This window comes from Psittacula echo, assembly GCF_963264785.1.
Source record: "Psittacula echo genome assembly, chromosome: Z".
NCBI classification, from domain to species: domain Eukaryota; kingdom Metazoa; phylum Chordata; class Aves; order Psittaciformes; family Psittacidae; genus Psittacula; species Psittacula echo.
In genome coordinates this window covers 85,357,036-85,371,642 of record NC_137742.1, presented here as the reverse complement: position 1 = coordinate 85,371,642, position 14,607 = coordinate 85,357,036, and the positions used below count along the sequence as shown (strand labels likewise).

General features: G+C 44.1%; 1 protein-coding gene across 5 annotated transcripts in view; it reads left to right on the top strand.

Annotated features, from left to right (window-relative positions):
• Window positions 1–26: 26 nt before the first annotated feature.
• PDPR (pyruvate dehydrogenase phosphatase regulatory subunit) overlaps window positions 27–14,607 on the top strand; it is a 36,114-nt gene continuing 21,533 nt past the window's right edge. For 2 of the 5 annotated variants that reach the window (XR_013958839.1, XM_080638795.1), the window contains exons 1-9: window positions 27–62; window positions 882–1,181; window positions 4,130–4,263; window positions 5,401–5,482; window positions 5,574–5,737; window positions 6,885–7,006; window positions 7,845–7,962; window positions 9,353–9,502; window positions 12,172–12,364. Coding sequence is in view for 4 of the 5 variants with exons in the window: in XM_080638795.1 (XP_080494921.1) it covers window positions 955–1,181; window positions 4,130–4,263; window positions 5,401–5,482; window positions 5,574–5,737; window positions 6,885–7,006; window positions 7,845–7,962; window positions 9,353–9,502; window positions 12,172–12,364 (1,190 nt within the window). In the remaining variant the exon portion in view is untranslated. Of the gene's footprint in view, window positions 63–409; window positions 484–881; window positions 1,182–1,651; window positions 1,847–4,129; window positions 4,264–5,400; window positions 5,483–5,573; window positions 5,738–6,884; window positions 7,007–7,844; window positions 7,963–9,352; window positions 9,503–12,171; window positions 12,365–14,607 lie in introns of those variants that run through there. The other 3 variants (XM_080638796.1, XM_080638797.1, XM_080638798.1) reach the window with 3 other exon arrangements.

Sequence of the window (14,607 nt, the reverse complement as noted above, 5' to 3'; positions counted from 1 at the left end):
GGGTGACGGGGTGCGCAGGGGCGGGTTGTCGCGCCGAGCCTGGTGGCCGTAAAGCGCGGAAGGTCAGTGCGTCTTCCCCCCCCCCCCCCACCGCTTCAGGTGAGCCGGCGCGGCCCTGCCGTTCCCCCGGCCCTGCTCCTCCTCTTCCTCCTACTCCTCCAGCCTGACCCCCCCCCTCTCCGGGGCCGGGAATGCGGCGCAGGAGAGCAGGCCTAGCCCGCCCCTTCCCGTCCTGGGAACCGTTGCCGTGAGGGTCAGGGCGGGCAGCGCGGCGGCCCCTCTGGCTGTGCCGTCCTCCCCACACGGGTCCGTGAGGAGGCACCAACCTGCAGGACGGTGTTAGGGGCATGGGCTGAGAGCTGGGTGGTGGTACCGCAGTCAGCGGCCCTGGGAGGTGTGTTGGGGGGGAGATCAGGGTGTCGGAGAGAGCCTCTGCTGCTCCTCGCTGTGCTTACTGTGACCGGAATGTGTGTCCTGCCTCAGGTAAAGGCCTGACAATGTTAATAACCGAGCTTGCTCGTGCCCTGTTACCATTATAAAAGGGTTCAGAGCACGTTCTGTGCCTGCTGGCTTTCACTGCTCTACCTGTTGTTGGGATGACAGCATCCTCAACATTATTTTCCAGTTTTCATCTGGTTCTTTGCTCATTGTTGAGATAGGCAGATGTGAGAAACAAAGGTATAATGCTCTGTATCCATTATACAATCTAAGTTGAAACCTTAATAGCAATGCTGTTGTTTCAGGACTGATGAACTGCTCTTCTGTTTGTTTACTCACCAGCTTTCCCATGTTCTACTGGGTGCACCACATGACGTTTTCTACTGCCGGACTTGTATATAATGAGAGAAGTGGTAACGTGATTCTCATCTTTTTCCTCCTAGAAGGAGTGGTCCTGAGCTAACGTCTGGACACATCTAGGTGGTGCTTCAAGAAAACTGGCAAACAGCTGCCAGGATGTTTCTCCGGTTGCTATCAGATATCCATTGGCGGGCGGCTAACCCAAAATGGAGGAGAATGACCTGCGCCCGGCAAAGCACCTCAAGTACAGCAGAACCTCATCCAGTTGCCTTGCCAGCACAGGTGCAGGTTGTCATCTGTGGTGGTGGAATCATGGGCACCTCCGTGGCGTATCACCTTTCCAAGATGGGTTGGAAGGACATAGTCTTACTTGAGCAGGGCAGGTAAGGATTTCTCGTAACAAAACTCAAGAAACAGGACTTCCATGCGTAGCAGCATTTGCTGCAACGTGTTACTTTTACCTCTTCGTCTGGACTTGGACCTGAGGAATAAAATTACATTGAATGTTGGTAACCACACTCTACTGCTTGTTCCAAAGCACAAGGCAGACTTGCGAGGTGAAGTGTATCCCCTGTGCGATTGCATTGGGTTAGCTTTTGTGAAGGGCAAGATGCCCACACAGCCACTTTCCCCCCTAGCAAGACGGGGGAGAACGCAGGCTGAGAAAGCTCATGGATCAAGATAAAGACACAGAAATATCTTACCCTTCTGCCGTGGGTGGAACAGACTTGCCTTAGGGAGAATCAGCTTAAAGTAATTAAATAGTTACTTTATTTTGTGCCTGTTAAAATAGATTCAGGTTATGAGAAACAAACCAAAGATTAAAATACCACTTTTTCTATCCCATGCTCAGCTTCACTCCTGCACTCTAGGGTCTTCTGTCCAGCCTAAGAAGTGCCGGGGGGGTGACGGATGGGGTATGATCATGTTGGCCTCCAGCACAGGTCCTCCGTGGCATGTTGTTCCTACCAGGAGAACTCTGCCCTGGCATATGTTTTCCATAGACAGTCCCTTTGGGAGATATCTATCTGCTCTGGCACATTTGCAGGTAATGTAAAACACACTGAAACTGGCAAAGATGGACCATTTTAGGAGAACTAAAACTCTGTGTAAATCACCCAGCTGCTGTCGACCATCTCTAGAAGCAGGATGCAGTATACATATGAAGTTTTAGACTACTAGCAAAGCTCACAAGAAATTGTGGGGGGTGTGGAGGTTATAAGCAGACATCACTAGAACACCATGCTGTGTAAAGGCTTGGGTTATCTAGTTTGTCTGTTGCAGGACTTGGTGCCTGTCTGTAAAACAGCCAAGGCAGTTGCAGCTTGGCCGAGTAAGAGTCATTGTGCTCTCCTTGGTGAGTTGGATCTGCGGTCTATGGCAGAGTGTGGAGGTCCTGTGGAAAGCTGACTGCACAGCCCTTACCTGTTGTTTAGATTTCTGTTTCAGAGATAGATTTGTATTGTTTTCATTAAGAAATTTTGGGACCTTGGGTATGAGATAGTGCTAAAACTTGGAGGGGTGTTTATTGCAGAGATCCTAACACCCTAAATAGGTGCTGGGCTGCGAATATTTACTGTCTAGTTTACAGCTTTCCACCTGATTTTTGTCTTCAGGAATAATTAACTGTGACTCCTTGACTTTGGTGGCTGGGAAGCAGGTACTATCAAATTCTTTATAGTTGCAGAAAGAAGAAATGGGGTAGTCTGATCTGAGACCTTGAAAGCGGTGTCCTTTGGAGTGAAATAAGGTGCTAGGCTTCATTTGTAATTGAATGTAATCCTGTCTGGCTTGTAATAGGGTCTGAATACCCCATGACAGATCTTCATGGAGTTAGATGCTATATGAGCTCAGTTACTTGCATGCTCAAGGAAAAAGAATAGTATTGCATTAGCAGAAGCATCTCATGTGAAGCACAGCTTGGTGACATCGTGCTTCAGCTGTTTTGGTTGTCACCAAGTAGGGATGCACCTTACTTAGGTGTTTCTTTATTGGAATCGCTGAGAAAGTATAGACAAGGTAGGCCAAAAGCAGTCTTGTCAAAGGCTTTTGTGGGCAAGTGGAAAACAGCAGGATTGCTTTAGCAGCAGGAAAGGTGAAGTATTGTGGAAGCAGGTTGCAAGGGAGATGCTGTTTTGTTTTCCCCTGCCTCTGCCACAGGGAGTTTTTAATAGGTTTCTATCTTTACAGCAGCCCTTCACAAATAGGTGGATGGGCAGTGATTTAAGAGACAGTTTAAAAAGGGGTGATAAATATGTGTACCTGTCTGACAGTTACTACACAGTAAGGGGGACTTGTTCTTAATGTAAACAGTGAAGATGAAAGACAAATCCAAGTTAATTGTTTCTGAGGGGAGTCCTGCTCTGGAGAAACGAAGAATCAGGTAGGCAGGTCGACTTCAGCATAAGGTAGTATTTAATAATACAATAATTGCTTGATGCAATCCAGCAGTCATCAGTTAGGACTCACAGCAGCAACATGCTGCCACTATTGCTGCTGCATATGTGCATATTGCACTGCTGCAGAGTTCTGGTCACTGGCTCATCTTACTTTATCGTTGATAAATGATCATTACTCATCATCAATGCTTTAAAAGTTTCTTTTAAATTTAAAGCAACATTGTTTAGGACTGAAGGGAGAGTCCACAGCAGTAAACTGTGATAGCATGGTGTGTGAGCAGAATGCTGACTCCAGGTGAAACCCAGATATGAAATGTACGGAACAGCTTGCCCAGAGAAGCTGTGGCTGCCCCATCCCTCAGTGTTCAAGGGCAGCTTGGATGGGGCTTGGAGCAACCTGGTCTAGTGGAAGGGGTCCCAGCCCATGGCAGGGGTTGGAACTGGATGAGTTTTAAGGTCCCTTCCAACCTAAACCAGTCTGGGATTTGCAGAGCTCAGTCTTTGCTCAACTTCAAAATACTCCTGGAAATTCAAATTCACTTTGATTTTCCCATGTGGACAGGTTTTAAAATAGTTGGCAAAGCTTCCAGTGACTCCTCCCAACCACTGGGAGGGTTGAGACATGGAGAGAAACTGTGTAGAGCCCCACATGGGTGACAAACTAGTCTAGGAATCTGTGATGCTTTGAAAACTAAGAGTTTAGGACTAGTTAAAGCGAAATGGTTTTGGAAAACAGTGCATTTTCAAAAGTGAACTAAAGGAATCCTAGAGGCTGTGTTTTCTTTCCATCATCCATTTGATCTGATGTGTTTGGGGACAAGCTTGCTGTCTGGTCTGTGCTGTCAGCAGAGCTGCTGGAGCAGCAGGGTGAAGAGGGTCTCAGCTCTCTGCCTGCCAGCCAGCTGAGGACTTCTGTGCAACTTCTCCTGCAGGTTAGCTGCTGGTACCACTCGCTTTTGTGCTGGCATTGTGAGCACAGCCAGACACGCATCGATTGAGCTGAAGATGGCAGACTATTCAAACAAGCTCTACCAGCAGCTGGAACAAGAGACAGGAGTACAGACAGGTACTGAAAGTGCAATTCTTGAGTGATCTTTGGGAAATAGAATCAAGGTATTGATGCTGAAATACAAATGTAGTTTTAAAGGGTCTTAAAGGTTGGTTGGTTTCTGTTCAAAACCAATACATTTGGACTGAATCAGATGTGAAGGGATGTCATTAATCAGAAGAGTGGGAAGAAGGGTGTTGGACGGGTGGAAGGCAGACATCCCGCAAACACTGTTGGTTCTTATGTTGCATGTAACTTGGCAAGTGTAGGTGCGTTTTCACAAGGATGCTGAAAAGTATATTGCAGTGGCAGGAGCGAATGGTCCATTTTCTGCACCAGTTCACTTCTCAAAAAGAGAAGGTGGTTAATGGCAGCACTAAAGCAGGGTATCTTACTCCCCTCTCACTCTAAAAATAAGGAGAAAGCAGGTGTGTGGAAGAAGAATTAGAGAATAAGGAAATTCTCCTTTTCCCTCCAAAACGTGCAGGCATGTACCTGATAGGAAGAACTTGGTCACTGAATATTTTCTGCTGACAAGGACTTCTGATATATGTCAGACTTGACACAGGTTAATAACTATGCCTCTAATTAAGTTTAGTATTTATCTGTCAGGTTGCCCAGAGAAGCTGTGGCTGCCCCATCCCTGTCCAGGTTGGACACAGCTTGGAGCAACCTGGTCTGCTGGAAGGTGTCCCTGCCCCTGGCAGGGGGTTGGAACTGGATGAGCCTTAAGGTCCCTTCCAACCCAGACCATCCTATGATTCTTCTGTGGTGGTGGGATCACAAAGTGTCAGTGTTCAGTTGTCAAGAATTTACTCTTCTGAGTAGTTACATCACATTTTTGCCAGTAACCTCTCTCTCTTTTAATAGGTACCATGTGTGAAATTTAGGATTTTTTAAAAACATGAGTAAATGTAATAGAATGAGACCCCAAATCAGGGTTAAATTGGTTTTTTTTTTTTATTTTAGAGGTTGACTAATGCAGCTTTTGAATTATTAGCTGTACAGTGTTTAAAATTATTTGAGGATCTGGAATTTCCAGGCTCCTGAGTAGTGGAAGCAATAGCTCTGCCATTAGATTAAAGCAGTGGGACTGGGATGAAAAGGAATTCAAGATCCTGTCCAGATCTGACTTGACTTTGGTCGTTGTTATAGGGTACGTGAAGACAGGCTCTATTTCACTGGCTCAGACTCAGGATCGACTAATCTCTCTGAAACGCATCGCTTCATCACTGAAGTACGTATAAGCAGGAAGTATAACTGATCTCAAACTTGCACCAGCTCTCCTGGAAGACTAATGGCAGCATTTTTCTTATGTCCCGTTGCAGTGTAATGGGGATACCTTGTGAAATTATAACTCCAAAGAAAGTGGCACAGCTCCACCCACTGATCAATATCCATGACCTTGTGGGTGCCATGTATGTGCCGGAAGATGCTCTCGTGTCTTCTGCCAATGTGAGTCTGGCTCTGGCAACGGCTGCCTCACAGAATGGTACGAGGTTTTTTTTATCTATAGAGTGCTATCCTGCGTGATAGTTACCTTCTTTTCATAAAAGAAAATTATGTTTTGCATCTCTTGATATTCTGACTGAGCACTGAAGACCAAAACTCAGTTATTTCTGTCAGGTTCAGATACTTTGAAATCGTATTTTTCCTCAGAAAACAAGCTTTTTTCTTTTTTTTTTTTTTTTTAAACATACTGAATCTTTACAGATCTGGTGTGATAAATCAAGCACCAGTTTGTTGTCCTTAGTGGTTGTATATTTCTCTAAATAAGCACACACTCTTTTATCATAAAAATAAAAGTCAGGTCCTTTGTAGGACCTGACTCAAAATTACATATCAAAAGAGTGTCCACAAACCATGTAGACAAGCCCTCAGTGACATGGCTTAGTGGTGGCCTTGGCAGTGCTGGGGGAATGGTTGGACTTGATGATCTTAAAGGTCTTTTCCAACCTAATTGATTCTATGATTCTATAATTATGTGCAAATAAAAGGTTGTGCCTAAGTCCATGTGGAATATTTCATTGGGTACATAGGCTTTAGAAATGGCTTTGTAAGTGTGGTTATAAATGCTGTTTGCGCAATATTTTGTCAAATTTGGAGTTGTCTAAAAATGGGAGAAAGGTTAGATACGATAACAGTGATAAAGGTCATTAAGGATGAAAGTCCATCAGGTTGGAAGAAGCTACTTGGGAAGATACCTCTCTGCTTCTTTTGATCGAGCTTTTTTTGCGTACTATTAATTGATTTTTTTTTTTCCATAATAACTGATCTCGTTTAAAATAATGAGTCTTGCCGTCTGAAACTACAGACTTTGTTGCATGAAGGAATTGTAATGGAAAGAAATCCATAGCTGAGACTCTTATTTTTTTCCGTCTTGTGGATACTTGGGTGTGTTTATCACAGGTGAAAAAGCACTGTAACTGTTCATCATCTCAGCCTTTAAATTGTGTACAATTTGGATGCCTGATATTTTACCAATAACAGGGTTTCACTCAAGAATTACTGAGTCAACAATAAAAATTATGCCCTAAAGAGAAAACAAGCATTTAGATTGGGTTTAATGGTTTCACATTAGCAGCTGGACACATATAAAGAAGGCTTGTGGTTTACTGACATTCTGATGTCCACTTCAGGTGTCCAGATCCATGAAAGGACAAGCGTCAGTCATGTCACAGTCCAGAAGGGTCGTGTGACTGCCATCGAGACCGACAGAGGACAGATCAAATGCCAGTACTTTGTCAACTGTGCTGGCCAGGTTGAGTTACTGAAATCTGTCTTTCTTTTTGTGTTTGCTTAAGGACACATGCACTTCCCTCAGTTGGTTTTTTGTTTGTGTTTGTTTTCCCCTTTTTATGTTTTGTGTTTGGCTTGGTTTACTGGAGTAGATCACAGTCATGTTATTCAGCTTCTCAGACCAGCAGGGGTATGAAGGAGGAGAGCAGTGCTTGCTCTCTGCTTGTTACCAAAGGCTGGATGTTAGCTTGCTAAGGAGCACTCTGCAACTTTTGTACAACTCTGCCAATGGTCTCTCTCCTGGGCGGTCTGTCCTTCTTCTGGGAAGAATTTTGCTGTGGCTATTAGTGAGAGAGTTAAACCTCTACCCTTCCCTCTCCCTCCTGCCCCCAAAATTCCTTTTGTTTTCTTTTTCCTTAATGTCCTGTCTTTTCCACTGTGAAATTACTACAGTTGCTGTTTCTCAACTAGCAGCTAGCTGTCTTGATGGTATTGGGTTCTATCAGTACAAGCACCTAAATCCAGATTATTCTGCTTCTAGAGGCTGACCTTAGCATTGGCTTTGGTGTACAGATCTTGTTTTGCTTTTGTATTGTAAGTTGATACTACTTAGTCTTGAATCAGGGCCCCACTTTTCTAGATCTTGTGTGAGGAACAGAAAAACAACCTTTATCCTAAATAATTCAAATTCTAAGAGAAAAAAAATTTGTATCTGTTTATGGTTTAGAGGACTGAACCAAATCTTACTTAGTCTTATATGAAAGCAAACTCACAGAGGTGACCTGTGCTTTTGTCCTGCCTTTTTAATTGAAGTTAGGTTTTTTCTTTTGTGTTCTAACCTGCACTTGTTTTTATTTCAGTGGGCCTATGAGTTGGGCCATGCTGCAGAGGAAGCAGTCAATATCCCGCTCCATGCCTGCGAACACTTCTACATCCTGACGCATCCTTTGAATGAGCCTCTCGCAAGCAACTTGCCAAGTAAGGCTTCTTCAGCAATACCTCACTTTTCTCCATGAATTATACCTGCCTTTCCAAGGGGACATCTAGGTTATGACAAAAAGGCCAACTGATGGCTGTTGGTTCTCAGCTCATCTGGGATTATGAAGTGCATTCTAGCTGAATTGCTCTAGCTGTCCTCTTTCAGTGGTAGAAAGAATGTCATCCCTTATTCTTGGGAAAGCTTTTGCCGCAGAAGTTGATTTTCACAGTTTGTCAACTTAGCAAGAGAATGGTCATGGCTCTAGCTTCACTAGTAGGTGTGTCTGAGACTTGAATTGTTGCATTTGTGGGCTGGGGAGGGTGCTAGCCTTGGCATTGTGTTTTCCTTGCAGGCTGCTGTCCCCAAAGGGCACATCTATTCCTTTCCTTCAACTGGAACTAAGGCTTTACAATGGCATTCACATGTCTATGAACTGTAGGGGCAACCAGACACTTGAGGTTGTTGCTCCTCCCCCATGTTCTGGCTTTTCGGTCTCTTAAAAAAGAGCACCTGTGTTTAAAAACTGTGGTTGGGAAGGAGAAAGCTTTGCTTATTTACTCTCAGTTGTTAGCAAGAGTTTCTGCTTCTAGTGATTAATGTATATATTCTCCAGAGAATTCACGTTTCTAACCAGAGTCCCCAAGTGCTTCACTTTTACTTGACTAATAAAAAAAAAAACTTACTAGCACATACATACAGACATATATATGTATATATAGTGTGTATACACACACACACACCCCTTTTCTGTACAGGGAAAAAAATGCTATGGAACATGTCAGGTGGTATATCATAAATGCTTCAAGTTGACTACCACTGGAGGAAGCAATCCAGACTTGACTCTATGTCCTCACCCCAGTGCTGCCCACTTTCTTTGTGCTGGTGACCTGCAGTAAACTGGATGAGTGGTGCATCCCCATTAAAATTAACTGTTCCTAAAATTAACTGGAAGAGGAGGAGGGCAGGACATCTCTTGGTGGAAGGTCTGGTCTTGGGTGCAGTACCAGTGTAACTAAGCCAGTGTATCATAGCTTATCAGTGCCACAAGGGATCTGACTCCCTCTTGTGTTCTCCTACTCATGGTAACACTGTTCTTTTAGCTTGGATGCTTTTCAGGTTCAGTTCAGTTTACTCTGCTGCCGAAAAGTTAGCATGCATGGTTGTGGTGGGAGTTAATGCTGGTTTAGTAATCTATACTGGCCCACCAAAGTGTCACGTGAGAACCAGAATGGTGTGACATTGTGGGGCTGGGGGACTGAGGTTGTCCTTTGTCATGTCAGGAGGTAGGTTGGCCCAGATCCCAGATGGGGTCTCGTGGCATGGAACAACAGCCCGAGACAGCTATCCCTTCTCTCAGTTCCTTTCCTACCTCTTTTCTTTCCTCTGCAGCGGTTGTAGACCCAGATGGCAGGATCTACATACGCAACTGGCAAGGTGGCATCCTCTCGGGAGGCTTTGAAAAAAACCCCAAACCTCTCTTCACGGAAGGACGGAACCAGCTGGAGATTCAGAACCTCCAAGAAGACTGGGATCATTTTGGTATGTTAGGGAAGAAAGATTCCCACAGCAGTGAAACACCTGGCTTCAGCAGGAGGCAGGGTTGGCAACAATGCAGGCTGTTACTGACCAGCCAGTGTGTGTCTGCCTTCACCTGAAAGGTGTGGGAAAGATGAATGTTCTCTCAGATTCATTTATCTCTTCATTTGTCAGTAATTTGCTCAAAATTCCTTTACTAAGAACTACCTTGATATATGTCTAGTGTTTAAAAACATCCACTAACCCTCAGCACATACTAATTTCCTATAGTGCAGCAAGGTGCTACATAAACTCTCCAGCACTCTTCCATTTAATATGATTTTTGACTGTCAGGGCCACATGCTGCTCCTCTTGTGACACTGGACATCAGCACTGTTGACCTGCCATGTAGCTGTGGTATTTTATTTCTGCAGCTCTCATCAGTGCTGGCTGCCAAGTGCATTTCCATCAGTGACAGTTGCTTTGTGAGCAGAACTTGGTACTATTCCTTCCCAGACTTCATCCCACCATTGACAGCGGTGGTTTATTACATTCTGTCTTTCTCTTCCCATTTTATTTAATTCTGTTCTTATATTTTGTGTGTACTTTTACACAGATGCTCTTTCTGTAGGAAAAAATATAGCATGGTCTATGAGTCGGTGTTTTTTCCCTCTCTTATGCATGGTAAGTTTGTGTGTGCCCTCTCATCTTCAAATTTGCTTTTTTTTTCAGGGATTCAGTTTTCCCTTGTGAATACACATGCCTGTGTATGTGATTCTAGGCATGGATGGATTATCACTGATTTCTTTCTGCAGTGGTATTATGTTCTTCCAGCTACTCCCCAGGTTAAATTGATTAATTTTACTTTCATTTCTGTGAGATGCTGTATTCATCCAGGGGGTGGGGCCAAGGTGGGTGCAGTTTTGTGCTGGCATATGCTAAAGGGGTTTAGATCTTGTAGGGCTACAGATCTTCTTGATGATACTGGCTTCATTAATGAGTTGCTCGAGCTCTGCCCCTACTTCATCTTTGTTTTCCGAGGTACTGAAAAGGCACTGCTTGCTGGCACCCACAGATTGCCCAAGTTTCGGAAGCAACTGCATGCTATGTTCTAGCATTGCCCTTTTATCAGTTCAAACATACTGAACAGTTGAGTAGAGTGACAGCTTACTCAGCTAATACTTGATCCTTTTCTAGGGATGCAGTTGCTGTGGCTTGAGCTCTTGTGCTACTGCATTGATCTCTTTCATTGAAACACCATTTGATTTTAAAATAGCCTGTAGAGTTGCTTAAATGTTGGGCTGGATACAAGAATAAATCTAACTAATCCATCTTTATAGCAATAAGAAAAAATGTCTGTAGCTAGAGCTCTCACTCTGGAATTCTAATGCATGAAAGAAGACAAAGTGCAGGTGAGAAAGATTGGTTTTGTTTGTAATTTCTTAGATAATGTGAAATCTGATTACTGCTTATGTAAAGCGAGGAGCAGTATTAATGCTGAATCTTGAGGGCTTTTACCTTGAGCACTACGCAAAGGTAAGTTGTGGCGAGAAGAAAAACAAAACCGGATAGCTTATCCCTTTATTAACACTCCCAAATGTCAGACTGTGGAGAATTACCAAAGGACCTTTCCAGCGTGACTGGGCAATGAAGTGGCAAGGAAATTCAATGAGGATAAATGTGAAATGACGCAAGTCCAGGAGGTTGGTGTGGGGACCATACAAAATGATGGGCTTTGAACTGACCTTGAGGTTGTATTAGTTCTGTGAAGACATCAGCTCAGTAGCACTTAAAGCAAAAGACAAGTTAGGAATTATTAAAAAAGAAGCAGAAAACACAATCATACAACACTCAGTCCTTTGTTTGCCAGACACCAGTTGTTGTTCTAGGCTGCCTTTCTCCAGAGGGCATTGTGTGACCAGAGAAGGCCTGGTGAGAGGCCGCAAGAGGCTGAGCAAAGCTTGGAAGAGCTTCCAAGCAAGGAATGTCTGAGGGGCCTGGGGAAAAGAGATGACAGAAGGGAAATAGATGGATATCTGAGAAATCTTGAATGGGATGGACTTGATGGAGGGAAATCTTCTGCCTACTGTCTCTTCTGTTATGCTAACTGGGAGGCATCAAAAAAAGTTAATTGAGCATGAATTTCAAAACAAAAGATGGTGATTCCTCATACAACAAATCATACAACAAATCCTAAACATGTGGAAGTCTGTGGCAGTGCCTGTAGGGTGTTTTCATGACTTTGGGAAAGATGGGTGAAGTACTTAGAAGAGAGATTGAGTTAGGAATTACTAAAAATGTAAAAGATACCAGGTTTTGAGGAAATCCTCTGAGCTGATAGTAAGTGGAAGCAGAGTGCATGGGACCAGCATCATCTAGATTTGCATGTTCTTATTTCTTGCTAGATAATCCAGTTGATGTCTGTTCTTACTGTTTTCCCTAGCAAAACTGAACACACTCTTGCAGTGTTGAGAACAATGCTGGCCCCTTGGTCTGGACTGCTGAGGGATCTGTTTCAAGTAGTTAATTCCAGCAGGTTAATGGTTTGTCCTGTGACTGTATTGAAACATGGAAGCAGTTTCCATCTGTTCAGATACTGATTAAGAACTGTGGTGCTGTCCAGTTCAAAGGTGAAGTAGCTGATGTGTCAAGACCAAAGGCTGTGACTTTTTGTCTTTTTTGTTTGTCTCTAGAGCCGCTTCTGGGTGCCCTTCTGCGCAGGATGCCAGATTTGGAGGCTCTGCAGATCATGCAGCTTGTGAACTGCCCAGAGTCCTTCACACCAGATATGCGGTGTATCATGGGAGAGTCACCCGCTGTTCGGGGCTACTTCGTTCTGGCTGGCATGAACTCAGCTGGTATCTCATATGGTGGGGGAGCAGGCAAGTAAGTAGTTTATGGCTGTTACCTGTTTAAGTATGGTTTTAGCCAAGAAAAGAGTGCTCAGATGATCCTTCTGTGTAGAATGTTCTTGTCGGTATTGGTCACCTCCCCTCCGACAAAGACACCGCTTCTGTTTCCAAGTTGAGTGAAAGAGAGGAACTGTTGCCATGTTCTGATTATGTTCTCCTATGTGTATTCCACGTCTCTGTTTGATTCTCTTCAGGCATCACATCTCGGAGATCAGCAGCCTGCTGGGGATCAAGTAAGCCTCCTTAGAATTAATTGGTTTTACCTACCAGGAAGAGAGAAAAGCTTAGCAAAGCATATATTCCCTTACCTTCTGTACTCCATGATCCCCTTTATTATCTCATTGAAGTCCTTAGATCATTCAAGTTGACACAGCAGTTAATTTCTCTGAAAGCAGAGTGAGTCTGGTGCAGGCGAAGCATTGCATATGGGATGCCAGTGCTTCCAGTACTGTTAATTAATGACTGTCCTCTGCCAGTGTGCTAAGAATGGATAAGTTTCCCAGTGAAATCTAGTTCCTGTGTTCATTCAGACAGTTTGACAGGTGAAGAAGTGTGATCCCAGCAGCAAAATTACTTGCAGAATGATCATCCCTCTCTCTGACTGCCATTTGGTTTTGGCTACCCAGCATCCGTTCTGCCATACAGTCTTCTGAACAAGCTGCTTATTTTTCGTGTCAGGTCCTAGTATCTGCATTTGTCTCCACTAGTTTCTGTCTGTTGTCTAATAATTTAACTCACCAGGGAAGCAACTCATGATTTTTTTTCTATGTCATGTGAAATACAGAGAATCTTTGCAGTGAGGTTCTCTAAGAGAATAATTCGTGAAGCATTATTTGTTTGTTGCTACAGCCTTGAGACAAGCAGCTAAACTTGCTAATGTAACTTTTAATGATCAGTCTCAAATCCCTTTGTTTTTTTATTTTCTGACTGTGAACATATCCTTCTGCTCTGCTTTGGTCTGAGCTGCATATGTCCTTTAGCTCTGGTGTATGCCTTCCTCCTTCACTGCTGGAAGTGGAGCTAAACATAACTTGGCAGGCAACTTGTGCTAAAATGTGTGCTGTCACTGGTGTTTTGTGGCTGAGCCTGTACCAGGTACTAAAAAATGACAAAGCAGTCGACCTCCTAACTCCAACCTAAACATACTCAGTACCTCCTTTTGTAGCCTGAGGACTTGTCAAGTGTCACTTAGGCTACCTGTCCAGGTGACTTCATTTACAATGTGTCAGTAACTGCTGCCATATATATTTGTCTTGGTTTAAGCCCAGCCTGTAACTCAGAACCACGCAGCTACTCGCTCACTCCCTGCCCTTCCTCCCCCTGCTCCTGAAGGAATGGGGAGGAGAATGGAAAGAATGTAACTTCCATGGGTTGAGATAAGGGCAGTCCAGTAACTAAGGTATAACACAAACCACTACTGCTACCACCAATAATAATAATGATAAGGGGAATGACAAGGGAAGAGAATACAATCGCTCACCACCTGCTAACCGATACTCGGCCAAACCTGAGCAGCTGTTTAGCCCTTCCAGGTAACTGCCCTCAGTTTATATAGTGGGCATGATGTGCTGTGGTATGGAATACCTCTTTGGTTGGTTTGGGTCAGGTGTCCTGTCTCTGCTTCCTCCCGGCTTCCCCTCCTCCCTGGCAGAGCAGGAGACTCAGAAAGTCCTTGGTCATAGTAAACACTACTGAGCAGCAACTAAAAACATTGGTGTTATCAGCGTTGTTCTCAGGCTGAAAGTCAAAACCACAGCACTGCACCAGCTACTAAGAAGGAGAAAAATGACTGCTACTGCTGAACCCAGGACAGTATCCAGCCCTTATTCCATACCATTCACATCATGCTCAGATCCCACAGTTTTCAATATATACCATCGCTCGTCTCAGATATATATATGTGTGTGTGTGTGTGTGTGTGTATATACGCATCCACCCACACACAAAGAGAGAGATGTCATTACTTGGTCCATGGACCAATCCCTATAAAGCTGCTGAGTTTATCTGGTCTATGATGTCAGGCTCCATTTCTTGTAACAGACTTTCAGAGTGGGAGAGATGCTGTTCAGTGTTGGATTGTTGCCTGCTAATGAGACTGCGGAACTCGTTTGGTCGCTGCTGAGCTTGTCTGGTTTCATCGAAGTTCATTCTTTCCTGGGATGATGATCAGAGGGAAGTCAGGGCCAGTCACTAGTGACCTGAAGACATCTAGTTTGT